Source organism: Panthera leo, chromosome B1 (genome assembly GCF_018350215.1).
Source record: "Panthera leo isolate Ple1 chromosome B1, P.leo_Ple1_pat1.1, whole genome shotgun sequence".
In the NCBI taxonomy this organism is placed as follows: Eukaryota; Metazoa; Chordata; class Mammalia; order Carnivora; family Felidae; genus Panthera; species Panthera leo.
The window spans coordinates 62,144,894-62,159,930 of record NC_056682.1 but is presented as its reverse complement, the minus strand read 5'-3'; the positions used below and the strand labels follow the sequence as shown (position 1 = coordinate 62,159,930).

The following is a 15,037-nucleotide window of genomic DNA, read 5'->3' as shown; positions in this document are numbered from 1 at the left end:
TAAATTTAAAGTTACTCAGAATATTTAAAACTCATTATCTGATATTATTGGTCGGGAAAAACTTTCAAATTGTAAAGACAGATTGTTTGTGTCTTTAGAATGATACTGTTGAAATATACAGCATGCTACTTTAATTCTTATGATACAAATATAAGGGGACATAGAGAAGATGATGTTCTCCAGCACATGCGAGTACATAGTCTTTGTTCCTGTCTGTGTAGCTGTGCTTTGTAAAATTATCTGAGTGCCTTGGGAGTACTTGAGCCCATAACAACTAATTTGCTGTAAATCATATTCACCGATGCAGATCATTTTAGGAAATTGTGTCTGTTTTTGGTATTTATCAGTGCTATATTTAAAAAGTATAAATCAACTAGGTAACATTGAGTCTAGTCTAGACTGTTTGGTGGAATGTAGGTAGTGAAGTAAATGGAACAATGAATTTCGAGGGGGAAATTAAACCCCGAGTGTTCATAGGATAGCTTCCATTTTGAGAATTTATTATGCAGGCATGCATCACCTCTTTAATAATCAAAATAAGGATGTAATATTCTCACTATTATAGTCACCTGACAGAAGAAACAGCTGAGGAGTTAAGTAAATGGCTCAGTGCCACAAGCATTTAAACCCCAGCATGTCCTGGTTTGTCTAAGAGCACATCATGCCCTTTGCAAATAGCCTTCGTTATGTGTTACACTCAACATATCTGTGACCTGAAAAACAACAGATATACTTTTCACTTCTTTATTAGATTAATAATTTGTAACTCCAAGTAATTATCATTAACTATACATTTCCTTTGTTTCTTTGTGATGCATTGAAAAATATCAGCCGTTTGTCAAATTCATATTTAAAATACTGTGGTTCTAGATGAGTATTAATCTATTTCACGTTTAATTTCCTGGGAGTTTAGGTTGGTGGGGACGATGTTTGCTCAGGGAAAGGGGAGGTAAAAACATTATATTATAATAAAGAGCTGCTGTGGTGCTATCAAGAGACGGTAACACATTCGTAGTTTACCTAATGTCCTAAACATGATCATCTTACAAAGTCATAATTTACAGAAGATCACCTATTTTAATAGACATGCTCTATTCACATTAAAAATGTTATTTCAGAGATCTAATAATGCTTTAAATGTAATAATATATAATTATGCGTTCAAAGTTAAATAATTCATTATATTTATTAGAAAGTAGGCATGTAAACCATGGGGATATTATATTTCACAAACAAAATTGAAAGATTTTTGTTTGTTTGTTGAAATTTACTCTTGGGGTATTTGATAAAACATATTACTGGATTTATTGTAACAAACTCTTTAGAAAGAAATTTAGCATAGGGATCAAGAGTCATTTACAGCGACTATTCCAGTTGTCTCAGAAATCTCATTCTTGAGACATATTTATAAAGAGATATTTCAAAATCTGGAAGAAGGATTTCAATATACTATGATAGTGATAGAAATTAGAAACAACCTAATTTTGTGACAGGAAGAAAATGGTAAATAAATTATATCAAATACACTTTGTGGACTTTTCCACACGATAGAGATGGTTTAAAGATTCTGTGGTGTATAAAGTTGTATGTGACAAAACATTAATGGAAATCTAGGTACAAACTATCTGCACGCTATGCATATAGCTAAGCATGTGGAGGGGAACAAACCTGAAAGTTGCCGTATAAAAATACCAAGAATGTTTGTGCTAAGGTGGGAAGACGGTGCATTATAGTTTTTGTCCAATTTCTTTCAATTTTCAAATCAAATACAAAAATAACTTTAGAAGAAAAACACATAGCATATTTCTAACTGTTACCCCAAATGTTTCTAAATTTGCAAACATTTACCTAATAGACTTTGACCTTTGAGAGTGAAGACATTTTTAAAGTCATCTCTTTCATTAATTACTTCATCAATACTAATACAGGTTAATAATCCTAATATAAGTATTTTCAGTTGAGTTAAATTTTATAATTTTAACTTTATAGTTATTTAATAGTATTATCTTAAAATAGACAATGGGATAAATGTGTTATTACTGTATTGTATATGTTAATTGAGAGATATGAAGTCCTAAGTGATTCTGTTTGTAACCAGTGTTCTAAATATTTCAGAAGTGACTATAAGTTTATGAAAACATGGGGAAGAATATAACATGTTCAGCTATTTTTTCCACAGTCTTATACTAGGAATAATTACCAAGGAATTCAATAAATAGAAGAAACAACATTTGATAGTAGGTGATTCCATATTATTTGGAAACAAAAATTATTCAAAATCTAGCTTTCTTGCAGCTAAGTGATACATCAAGAATAAAAAGACAAGAAAATATGTTTAGATTTTAAATGTGTACAGTGAAATCAAATATTTATAGCATCATTTCCAAAAGAGAAATATTTAATAAAATAATCACGTAGATATTCCAGTTATTTTCATACACGGCTTCTCATTTCATTTTTTTTAAGTTTATTTATTTTGAGAGATAGAGAGCACATGCAGGGTAGAGGCAGAGAGAGAGGGAGAGAGAGAATCCTAAGCAAGCTCTGAGTTGTCAGCACTCACAAAACTGAGACCATGATCCAAGCCAAAATGAAGGGTCGACACTTAACCAACTGAGTCACCCAGGGGTGCCAATAGCTTCTCATTTTAAATAAGCACTTTATAGACCTAAGAAATGGAATCAGAAGAATGACTTTTAAGAGAACTTATTAGCAAAATAAAGAATTCTGTCACTTACATGTTGATGAAAATAAGAAACCATCACAATAAGTTATGATTTAAAATCTTAACATTAACATAATAAAATCTTTCATTAGCCATGAAAAATGCTATAGCTTGAACATTTAGGAGTTACTACTATATTATACAGCAGAAACTCCACAAGGTCCACCACCAAAATCAAAGTGTCCTATACTGTACTGATTTTAGAATATATTCTAAAAACAACATAATGAAGTAATAGGAAAGCTAATAAGGAAATAAGGACAAAGTCATGATATAAAATCGTGTACCTCTTCAGTGTTTTAGCTAAATCAGAAATGGCATAAGCATTTCCTAAGAGATGATCTGGTCAAACAATATGTTACTGTTATCTTTTTTAACTGAATGAGGTTTGTTTTTCAGTTAACAGTAATACTTTACTTCATATGATAGTAAAACCACACTTAATTTTGCGCGATTTTATACTTGAACACAAGTACATAAATCTGCACAGATATACATGATATAGTTTACTTATTTTATGTGGTTAAGCAAAGTTAACTGTATTCTTCTCAGAAGAAAGTTATTTTTTTTTAAATGGATTAAACTTAAAGGAAATATTAGTAGGATTTTATGCCTGCAAAAGCAGCAATATTTGTCAAACTTGATGGGTTTTTAAAAATTTAATTTTAGCATTCATTATTTGAAAAGACTGTTAAAAATGATTTGGCCAATAAGAATTAAACATTCTCTCTTCTTTAGGTGATGATGTATTGGTGAGAATTAAATTAGAGTTAAGTATTAGAGAATTTGGAGAATAAAGTTCATTTAAGAGCAGTCTCTCACAGATCAAGTACTGATGGACCCAGTGACTTGCTCAGTGACCGAAATGGAATAAAATCCAGCTTTCCTGACTTCCAGTTTGTCTGTGACAGATGTAGAAGTCATAAAGTAATCTGTGTGACTTTTCTACCTCTAAATTCAAGTGATTTCAGCAGACATGCTCTTCATTTTCTCCAGCTTTCACTGCATACAGTTACTTCTTTAAGGAATTTTTTTAAATGTTTATTTATTTTTGAGACAGAGAGAGACAGAGAGTGGGGGAGGGGCAGAAAGAGAGGGAGACACAGAATCCGAAGCAGGCTCCAGGCTCTGAGCTGTCAGCACAGAGCCCGATGCGGGGCTCGAACTCATGAACTGTGTGACATCATGACCTGAACCAAAGTCGGATGCTTAACTGACTGAGCCACCCAGTCACCACCTCCTCCCCTGCCCCCCGCCTTTCTTTTAAGGAATTTTTTTTTAATGTTTCCTACAGTTAGTTCTATACCTTGTTCCTCCTGTACACCAACTCTCCAATGGAATGCTTGTAGATATTTTTAGAAATTCAGCCCGATATTATTCTAAGAAAACTTCAAATGTTAATGTGATTAATTTCAAATAATTAAACAATTGAGACTTTCCTATGATTTTGACAAGTTTTTATTATTAATGATACTTAAAGTTTTGCATGTTTTGGAAAGAGCGAATTGTCCTAGTCATACCTCTCAGTAGAATTTACTAGTGCCATTGTTTCCTCAAGATTTTTTTTAAGTTCTGGTTAGTTAACAGAGCGTGTAATATGAGTTTATTAGTGCTGTTCTGAAGATGATCACTTACTGTTAGTTCGATGTTAAAACTAGAATGTGCCGTGTATATGTCCGCATATGCAAGGGAGTGTATGTGTTTATGCGGGAGTGTGCGTGGGCCTGTGTTTTATCTTTTGTCATTTAGTGTGAGTATGTCTGCTTATATATGTTTCTGTTCTGTTTGCATGGACCCTTTACTTTTTTTTCCCCTACAGACAAGGAAGCTTTCTGCAAAGAGAAAATTTTTATTTTTGAATCTTGCAAGAATTTGATACAGGTTACCACTTCAGTTCCATCCAGTATGTATTATTCATAGACTGATGGCTTCTGATAGTCTCAGAGATACTCTGAAGGCCTCTGATGGGAAAATGCCACCTCCTTTTTTCCTAATAATGGACCTTTCCTTTATCTAACATGAAGGAATGGAAAGCAGATACGTCCATTCCAAAGAAGGAGGCTAATTTCCATCTGCAGAAAATAAATGTTTTATTTCTACTCAACAAAACATTTGTTTCTCTCACTAATAAAAACTATTTTTAAATTTTTGTGCCTACAGTATGGAACTACTGGAAAATTGCAAATAAGTTGATAGAATTCTCAATTATTAAATTTATTATGCAGATATTCTGAGAAATATTTAAAAACCCCATTCTCCTCCCTTCTCTCTTTTGGATTTTCCTTGTTCAACATATTTGTACTTTGTGTGTCCTAGGAGGAGAAAAGGAAAGTGAAATATAATCATGTGTGCTAATAGTTTGTATCTCTAGTTTGATGACTTCCATGTATAAGAAGTCCAGAATATATTTGTGCAATTTGTCTTTTATGATGCTATTTCTTATGAACAGATAATCAGATATTACATTCACTTTAATTAGAAGAGTTTATTTACTTCTATTGAAACAACTGTTTTTAAAATAAGCACACTGTATGCACTACTCCCTAGATAACAACATTAATTTAAATAAATAGCTTTCTTTGTTTCTCCAGTGTAAATTGTGCGCATAATTTTAAGTATTCCAATATTAACTGAAATTTTCTCTTTTCATTTGATTATTTGACACATGGAGGCACAGTTTTCTATGCTACTTTGCTGGGCATGATAACTTTACTGCTTTTAGTTGCCGTTTTGATTTTGATTAGTCTAGTTTTGAATTTTAGCTCAACTCTAGTGTGTATATATATATATCTATATATCTGTATATATAGGTATATATAGTACATATATAAATATCTATACTATATATACTATGGAAATGCATGTATAGTATATATATAAATATATATAAATGTATATATAATATACATTGTATATATAATATATACATTTATATGGTGTATATATAGTATAGATATTCTAACATTGTATTTTTATTACTCTTAATTTTCCTGTGACATTGATTATATTTGGCACATCAGATGTGGAGATGAAGGCAGGAAACACCAATCAACAAAGAAACTGGAAAATAGTACGATGGTTACTTAGACAATAATGACCATATAAAATCTTCTTTGTCCTCTTTCTCTTCTTCCCCTCCGTCTTATTTTTCCACTAAAAATTATTTTTAAAATTTACAAATAAAAACTTATTTTTAAATTAAAACCAGCTCCAGATAAAAAGATAATTCCAGCAGTCCCTGCTATCATAGGGTTTGTCGCTGAGCAGTTAATCTGTTCACCAGTCAGTTGTAAATGGGAACTCATTTTCTCTAAACTAATTTGCTTGCAGTTGTTAGATTTCCAAAGAACTCTCAGAAATCTGGTTGACCTAGGCTCAGTCAGTTAAGTGTCCAACTCTGGATCTTGGCTCAGATCATGATCTCATAGTCGTGAGATTGAGCCCCACATTGGGCTCTGCATTGGGCATGGAGCCTGCTTAAGATTCTCTCCTCCTCTCTCTTTCCCCCTCTCCTGTGCCTGCCCCCCTCCCCCCTCCCCCGTTTCCTCTCTGAATAAATGAGTAAACTTAAAAAAGTGTCTGGTTGACATATAGTACAACTAAAGTTCACTCTATCAAGTTTTGTTTTAAGTACACCAGACATTCGTTATTTAAACATTTTCATGGGAAATACGTGTCTGTTTCAGAGTAAGTAATGCCGGCACCAGAAATTTTAACTTGGTTATTTCCATTTAACAAAGATGAAATGAGTTTCTACATCCACTCATATGTGTGTATACAAATGAAGCATCTTAACTAAAGAGTCTCTGGAAAGTCACGTTAAAATTAGCTGACACCATCATGGTAAGAAGTATGGCTTGCCATCCCCCTGTTTTGCAGAAGTCATTCATAACTCATAAACTATGATTTTCCCTGTTGACACAATTAAGAGAGTGGGGCTTTGAAATGATTTTAAATTTTTCTAAAATTAATTTTAGGAGGCTAATTCTATATTAACTTCTGATTTCTTATACACGTTGATGCACTGTTAGAGAACAATTGTCTTTATTCTACTCTTTTTTCTTTTTCTTAGGCTACATAGTAAGTAAAATAAATAAAAGTGTAGGGGAGGTATTAAAGATAGCACATAGATCACAGATATATTGATTCTTATATATTCCTTAAAACTTTGGGACTGTCTGTATGCATTTTGAGTATTCTGATATTACCAATACATGAGTGTATCCCATGTATGTGCTATGTCATGTAATCAGTCTCCAAAAGTGAAAAAAAATAGATGCATCCTTAAAAATTACTATCAGTGGGGCGCCTGGGTGGCGCAGTCGGTTAAGCGTCCGACTTCAGCCAGGTCACGATCTCGCGGTCCGTGAGTTCGAGCCCCGCGTCGGGCTCTGGGCTGATGGCTCGGAGCCTGGAGCCTGTTTCCGATTCTGTGTCTCCCTTTCTCTCTGCCCCTCCCCCATTCATGCTCTGTCTCTCTCTGTCCCAAAAATAAATAAAAAACGTTGAGAAAAAAAAAAATTAAAAAAAAAAAAAAAGAAGAAACCTATTTCCTTTAGCAAGCTAACAGCCTCATGATTGTAGCATATTAAGGCTAAGGTGGAAACACATGGAACTGTGTAAACACACCAGATAGCCATAAAACTAGCCTAGGGGAAATGGGGGTGCTTTTTAAAAAAAAAAAAATTACTATCAGATTCTTTGATAAAAAAAATGTTTTTCCTAAACCCATTTCCATAGAGTGAATATTGATTTGATAAAAATACAAAAATAGCTTTAGCTATCTGGGTGCCACCATGAGCTCACAAATTCTCACTAGAAAAATCAGTTGACAGTAGAAATTATGAATTTAGCCAACCTCTGATACAACTGTCATGTGTCCTTTTGTTCTCTATGCTGTGGGAGTGATGAAAGTCTGAGTGATGTGTCATCATCTGTGTGTGTCAGGAGCAATCTGCCAGTTTTGACTTTAATGGACAAGCCAGCCATGGAATGACAGCTGAGTGACATAGTATGGTGGCTGATGCCTCTCACTGGATTGACTGCCTGCTAATCTAGTTTGGCTTTTTTCCCTGTAGTGAATTTGTTGGCTATTTCTTAAAGCTCATATTTCCTATTCTAACCTTTGCTTCTAGCACACTAAAAGCCTCTTCAGGGTATTACTTATTAATAAACTGGTCTACTGGAGTATATTTGCTTAAAATATATAAGTTAAGTTACTTCTTTAGGATAATCTGATGATACTTTTGTTTTGTTTTGTTTTGTTTTGTTTTATTTTGTTTTGTCTTGGACTGTTATGAAGTGTCCAGATTCATTAGTGCTAACCATAACAGCAAAGTTAACAAAAAAAATCAACTGCAGTAGGTATGCTGAGTGATTTTTTTTTAAAAGTGATTATACACAAGTTTTGGAACCTTGTTTAGCCTCTGTCTATACACCATGGCTAACGTATTAAAGAATTTCCCTCTACTTAAATGCCAGTTCTTGCAATTATTCAAACCACTCACAATTTTAAATTTGTTTTTAAAAATTGGCAATAAATGTTTAAGATTAGTTGGAGAAAGATCCATCCATTTCCTCTCTCCTACTCAAAACTCCTACTCCAGCATCGGAGTGTAAGGCTACAGGTTGTCATCCTACAGCCAATAGTCTTAGACACTCAATTCATGGTATAAGGCTCCAAGCTAAACAAGGAGTGGGTAAAACTAAGACACTCTACTTATTTATTTATTTATTTATTTATTTATTTATTTATTTATCTTTTTATGTTGGCAACAAAGAAAGCTGTGACTTAGTTTACCCTTTGCCAGTGTTAACTGCACTAAAAGACTCCCCTTTGATATCCTTTGTTTTTAAAGCTACTTACTAAAGTGTGGGGTTATCTTTTCACCAGACAAAGATGAATGCTCTAAGGATAATGGCGGTTGTCAACATGAGTGTGTCAACACAATGGGGAGCTACATGTGTCAGTGCCGTAATGGATTTGTGCTGCATGAAAATAAACATGACTGCAAGGAAGGTACGAAGGGAGTGTTCTTTTCTTGACAACATCCAGAATTTCATGCAGTTTGGGTAAAGCACTGCTTCCAAGTAGAGTTAATCATATCAATGAGTAATATCATTGTTGACTGTTCAAATGTCAAAAAAAAAAAACAAAGACAAAAACAAAAAACATGTACGGTGTTCAGATATCCAAGCCTACTAATGGAAACTTCACAATACCCAAAAGTTCTGCACTTCACACACGGGTGGCATTCGAATAACTTTGTATAAACAGATACAGAAGTGGCTGTGATGCCATCTGGCAGCCAGAAAAGCACCACATTATCCCCAGGTCCTCGTAGAACAGACCCTGTAACAGTCTCCACATTTAAACTTGACTTCTGCTAAATGTTTTGCATTTGGTTTAATTTCCCTCCCCAAAATATCTCATCTATGCTACATGAGCGATGGCACTGTAAATACCAGTAGTATCAAACTCAAATGCCTACCAGAGGAAAGACATTTGAAAATGGTGCCATTTAAAGTTTTAAGTCATGATTTTGGCCAAAAAAAAAAAAAAAAAAAAAAAAAAAAAAAAAAACATCTAATAGCACAGTATTAGTCTATTCATTTTTGGTCCTAAGCTCTTAAAATATTCTAATTTTATAAGAACAATTATCTGTATCTCCTCAACCAGTATGAGCTAGATGGAAACAAGAAATAGTTATTCAGTTCTTATTTCATTCTTAGAGGGTCTCTCCTGAATTTTCTACTTAAATTGGATTTGTGCCCATTTTGAAAGAATTACCATGGCAGATTTTATAACTTTAGTTATTAGCACGTACAGATTGGTACGTCCCTGGCTAGAATCACAGTTAGATAGCAGGTCTTTGTATTAACATTGGAATTGTACAGGATATCCTGAACTGACCCTTGTTCCATTCAGTTTCTTTCAAATATTGTCACATGTCAGGGTTATTTTTTCTGCTTTTTCATTGAGCTAATGATATTACCCAGAATCATATGCAAACAAGAATTTCTTTTTTCCTTTTTTCACTTTCTATATGAGAAGATAAACCCATGAAGACTGTTATTTGTAACTGAGTAAAGTGTTTTGTTGAATAAACAGGCTGGGGAATAGTCCAGTTATTTCGCAGCATTGGAAGATAATTCAGAAAAAAAAAAAGAGAGAGACAGCTTTTGCAAAGTATGAATATACCCTGTGGCTCACAAGTAGCAAATATAATTTAGATACCTTATTTCTCTGCTTATTTTTAAATATTTTTAAAAATTAAATATTTTTAAATATTTTCAAGAAAGGATTTCATAGGAAACTTACTACACAACAAAAAAAACCTCCCAGTCTAAGTTAGAATGGGTAGGGTGCTGCTTCATAAATTACAGAGAATGGACACAGCCTGAGGATATTAAATATTTTTTTTTGATATTAAACGTTTTTGAAGTTTGATATAAACAATGTGGAGTAGTCTCTTTTAAGGTAAGGTTATTTTATTGTGAAAAACATAAAAGAAATTTCATATTAAATGAATGAAATAGTCTTTGAAATTAGTTTAAAAGTTATTTCCATGACTAGCAGCTGTTTACTTATTTTTCCCCTTAACGCTTCATTTTACTTTGATGAAATTAGGGTTCATTTAGTTTAGCAGCTAAAACTATGATTTAGATATCAAGTATTTACTTTAACTAAGGGTGAGGGAAAATGTAAATACATGATCCATAAAATGGTTTAATGATGCCAATTAGCTGTAAATGATGTTTCTGCCAATGGGAAAAAAATGAATTGAAAATGGTGTAGTCCACTGAACCCCGTTTGTGGCATTGCACTCAGATATTTTGTACATGCCAAGCGTTGATAGCTTTGATGTCAGTATATGTTGCTCTGTTAAAATCTGAGCTTTCAGATCTAGCAGTTTAAAATAGTTCATTTTTTTAAGCATCTATCTGATTCATTGTAAACAATTTCATGTGAGCAAGAAAACAAACATTGCCTGATTATGCTCAGCAACATGTTTGCCAAGGCAGATGCCTGTGATAACAGAGATTGGCATGGTGATTAGTTAGTACTGAGGAAAATCTTTCAGTGGGATAGTGGGTAAATGGGCTACTTTCTTGCTAAACCAACCCTGGGCTAGATTTCCAGACTGACTTATATTATCCTTGTTGGCACAGCTGAGTGCGAACAGAAGATCCACAGTCCAAGTGGCTTCATCACCAGTCCAAACTGGCCAGACAAGTACCCAAGCAGGAAGGAATGCACGTGGGAAATCAGTACCACTCCTGGCCATCGGATCAAATTAGTAAGTGAGCTCATCCTTCTTTCTATTAAGTGGACTGCCCGTGTCTTTTGTGGCTAGCACACGGAGATAAGTTGAATGTTTATTTAATTGAATTGCATTAGTGGGCCGCTGGAAAATACTTTCTTATGCTTTCCTACTTACACTAAATAAATCCCTGATTTCCTAGATCAAGGTGACAGTAATGACAGCCATGTAGCTCTCATGTGGTGTTCTTATCCTGGATGCTTTAAAAGGCATTATCAGCGTTACTGCAAAACAGTAGGCTCTATTTCCTAACATGTTATTGGTAATGATATTTGCAAATGGGGACAGTAAATGAACAAAAACACATCAGAAATTCAGCAAGAAAGAAATAAAATGACTATCGGCCTAAACCCAACATAGCACTGGCTGTGCCCATTCTGTATACCTCATAAACAAAGCATATGTATTTTTTATAAAATTAATTTTGCCTTGTGGCTTGTGGAATGTCATTTTTGCATCACGTAGTTGCCCTTTTTTTAGATGGATACTGATATCCTTAGACTTCCTCTCCCTAAGGAGACACCACGGCTTACTGTGTCTGTGCATACACAGAATAAAGGCCATGTAAGGGTAGAGCAATGAAGTGGCCACCTACAAGCCAGGAGAAGAGGCATGACCAAACCTGATAGCACCTTGATCTTGAAATTCTAGCCTCCAGAACTATAAGACAGTATTTTTTGTGTTTTAGCCACTCAGTTTATGGTAGACTTTATTCTGTGTATGCACAGACACAGTAAGCTGTGGTGCCTTCTTATCTTCTTACAAGGACACTAGCCCTATGGGACTAGGGCATCACCTGTATGACCTCATTTAATTTTGATCACCTCCCTAAAAGCCTTATCCCCAAATACATCCACACTGTGAATTAGGGATTGAATGTATGGATTTGGGGAGAACACAATTCAGTCCATAACACCATCTCTTTGCTGAAATTTCCCAACTGTTTGTTGTCTGCAGTTTTACTAGAATCTTTTGCGTATTAATCATAGTTACTTTAAATTCCATTTCATAGTTTAAACATAGGGGTCATGTCTCAGTCTGTTCTGTTGGTTATTTTCTCTCTTAGTGGTGCGATTTTTTTTTTTTGGTTTGTTTTTCTTGCCTTTTTGTTTGTCATATAATTTTTATTAAATACCAGACATTATGTGGATAACAGTAGAGACTTTATGTCTGGAAGTAGACACATCTCTTCTGGAGGCTGTTAGCACATGTGTGGGTACAGCAGGGGCTGGTGTTGAGGAATCTAGTCAGTAAAGCTGAGTGTGGGTTTTCTAGTTCCTACCATCACCTTCAATGCGACATTGGCCTTGAAAACCTTTTTCTTAGATTGGAGGCTGGGATTTCAGAGGCATTTTGCAATACTGCTACTTTAGCTTCCCTGTTCATCTCCACCATGACTTATTTCTCTCTCCATACTTTTCCTTCCCCCAGTTTCTTGTTACTTGGTATTCGCTGCTCCGGTGGGGAAGGCAAGGGGTTCTCCGTTGTCTTAGTACAGCTTGCACCTTAAACAGGCCCCGATTGTTGAGGTCTTGGAAATGGCCTTCCTCAGCAGTCCTGCCTCTTCTCTCTGTGGTGACCAAACTCCATCTTCTATCTCTGGTTGGTCTTCCATGAGAGAAGACCTTCTATAGTGGTAGCAAGTCTCTATTGTTGCTGCCTTAAGAACCTGTGACCAGCAGTTCCCCAGGGGAAAAAGTGGCTCGTTGTGTTGTGGGTTTTTTTTTTTTTTTTTTCTGTCATTGTCATTGTTGTTTTACCTTTCCCCTGGCTTCCGTGAGTCTTTGTCCTTGCCCTGGTGGTGACGGTTTTCTTTCCCTTTCCCAGAGGTTTACAGTTTGTTTTTCAGAGAAAAGCTGCCTCTGGGCTTCATGTTTTTGCTCATGGCAGTGACCACTTTCCTCCTCCAAGCCTGCAACACTGAGGAAAGCACTTAGCCTTCTCCTGCTGTGCCCACAATTTCTCTCATGAGCAGGAGATTGAGGTCCATGGAGAAGAGACTGCAAGTGGGTGCAAACTCCCCTATGTCTACAGCTCGCAGGGGCTCTGGACTCTTCCCCGAGTCCACACCTGACCTCTACCAGTTTATTGCAAAGACTTCTTACCTAGTTATATGGCACCCAGCATCTCTTCCTTTCAGGGTCCGCCACTGGTGAACAGGTGTTTGTGTCTCCTCTCTCCTTGGAGGAGGCTGAGATTCAGTGGACTGCATATTACTTGGTTGACTAATGACATCAGCTCTTTGATGTATTCAGCAAAGTGATCTTTAAAGTTGACACGGGTTTTTCTTGTTGTTAGGGTAGAAGCAACACTAGTTCCAGCTATCTATATCCAAGAGGAAATAGAACTCTTGATCTACCCCAATTTTAAACACGACAGTATTTTATTCTTTCTTAGTTATATACCTTTCAGCTTATTGAACACCCCTTCCAATTCTAGGACAGTATATTCCTTCACAAACTGCAAGCTTTAATTTTCATGCAAATATTCCACTTGAGGGTCAGAACATAAAGCATGTTTGTCAATAATAGTCATGCCTGCTCGTATCCTAAGAAGGAATTTCCCAGAAAGAAAACAGAAGCTCTAGGCAAATGTTGATTGCATTTGACTTTGTGATCTTTGTGGTATAGTTATGGTCTAAAGCCAGGCTTTCTCAGATATTAGCATTCATCAGAATTACCGGGACAGCTTGTTAAACACACATTACTGACACCCCAAAGTTTCTGCGTTGAAACATAATACTAATTCCAATTCCCTTATCCTATTAATGGTGTTCATACAAAACCTAACTCTCAATACACTCTAAGAGCTGGAATCACTAGAAAGTGTGTCATAACATTAGCTACCAACTTCAAGTGATATTTCAGTTCTGTAGTTTTTAATTCTTACTATTTCAACATTATTGCTTACGTTTACTGTCATTGTTTCCCTACTTGTTATAAAACTACTAACTAATCTACTTTAAAACCAAAATCACCATCTGTAGCAGGTAGCAACCAATGGACATTTGGCCCACACTGTTTATAATTCCACATCACATCATTCAGTCACTTTCCTGTATGGTTAGACATTTATTATATAGGAGATTTTTAGCAAAAAGATACATTGTTCCAGATAAATGCATTTTGCCTGGTTCCTTTGAAATTCTTAATTTTCATGGAAGAACTGAAACCCAAACTGAATTTGGAAAATGGATTCCAAGGAAACTTGAAAAGTTATTAAATCTTTTAATGCCCTTAGGCCAAGAACTGCTGATAGATACTGAGCTACAAGCTAGTCTCTTTATTATGGGCTAAGGCAAAGAGAAAAAGTAAGGAAAACATTTGATCTCTCTTCGGTGCATCTTGAAGCTTTCTTTACAATTCATATATTGTTACCCTTCTTAGGCTGCATGGAAAAATAAACATTTCTAAATATTTCACGTATTCATAGAGAAGCAAAGGAAATTATTCCTAAATACAATTTCATGAGATATAAAGAAAGCTACCATATTTGTGAATTTTAAGAGACCTGATGTTCTTTCTAGCACAAATATTCCTTTAACTTGATACTGAGTTATGTTGGCTGACATGCAAGTAATCGTTTGTGGGTAAAACCAACCTTTCTCTGTGTTTGAGATAAACATATTTTAGTTGATTTGGTTTATATATAAGACTACAAATATCAAGCCTATTTAGACAGTGTTGGAATGATGGAGTAAAACGAATAATAAAATCCAACGCCCTTTGAGAGATATGAGCATTCTTGTGCATAATATTTACTTATCATGAATATATTCTTTTGGTTCATATTGTGATAATCCCTATCTAATGTATATTAGCATACAATAATATAAGGGCTGAGCTATATATAAGGAGTGGTCAGTTTATTACAGATATGCAGAAATGTAAAGCTTTTGGCATTTTAATGCAACTATTTTATGTACTGTTTTAGTTATCTATTGCTTTGTAACAAATTAACCCAAAGCCTCATGGCTTAAAACAAGCAC

The 15,037-nt window shown here is 34.9% G+C and overlaps 1 protein-coding gene across 1 annotated transcript in view; it reads left to right on the top strand.

Moving 5' to 3' along the window:
- Window positions 1–15,037, top strand: part of TLL1 (tolloid like 1) — a 137,943-nt gene that overhangs the window by 104,291 nt on the left and 18,615 nt on the right. The window contains exons 17-18 of the mRNA XM_042936680.1: window positions 8,619–8,744; window positions 10,898–11,025. Coding sequence (XP_042792614.1) covers window positions 8,619–8,744; window positions 10,898–11,025 — 254 coding nt within the window. The remainder of the gene's footprint in view (window positions 1–8,618; window positions 8,745–10,897; window positions 11,026–15,037) is intronic.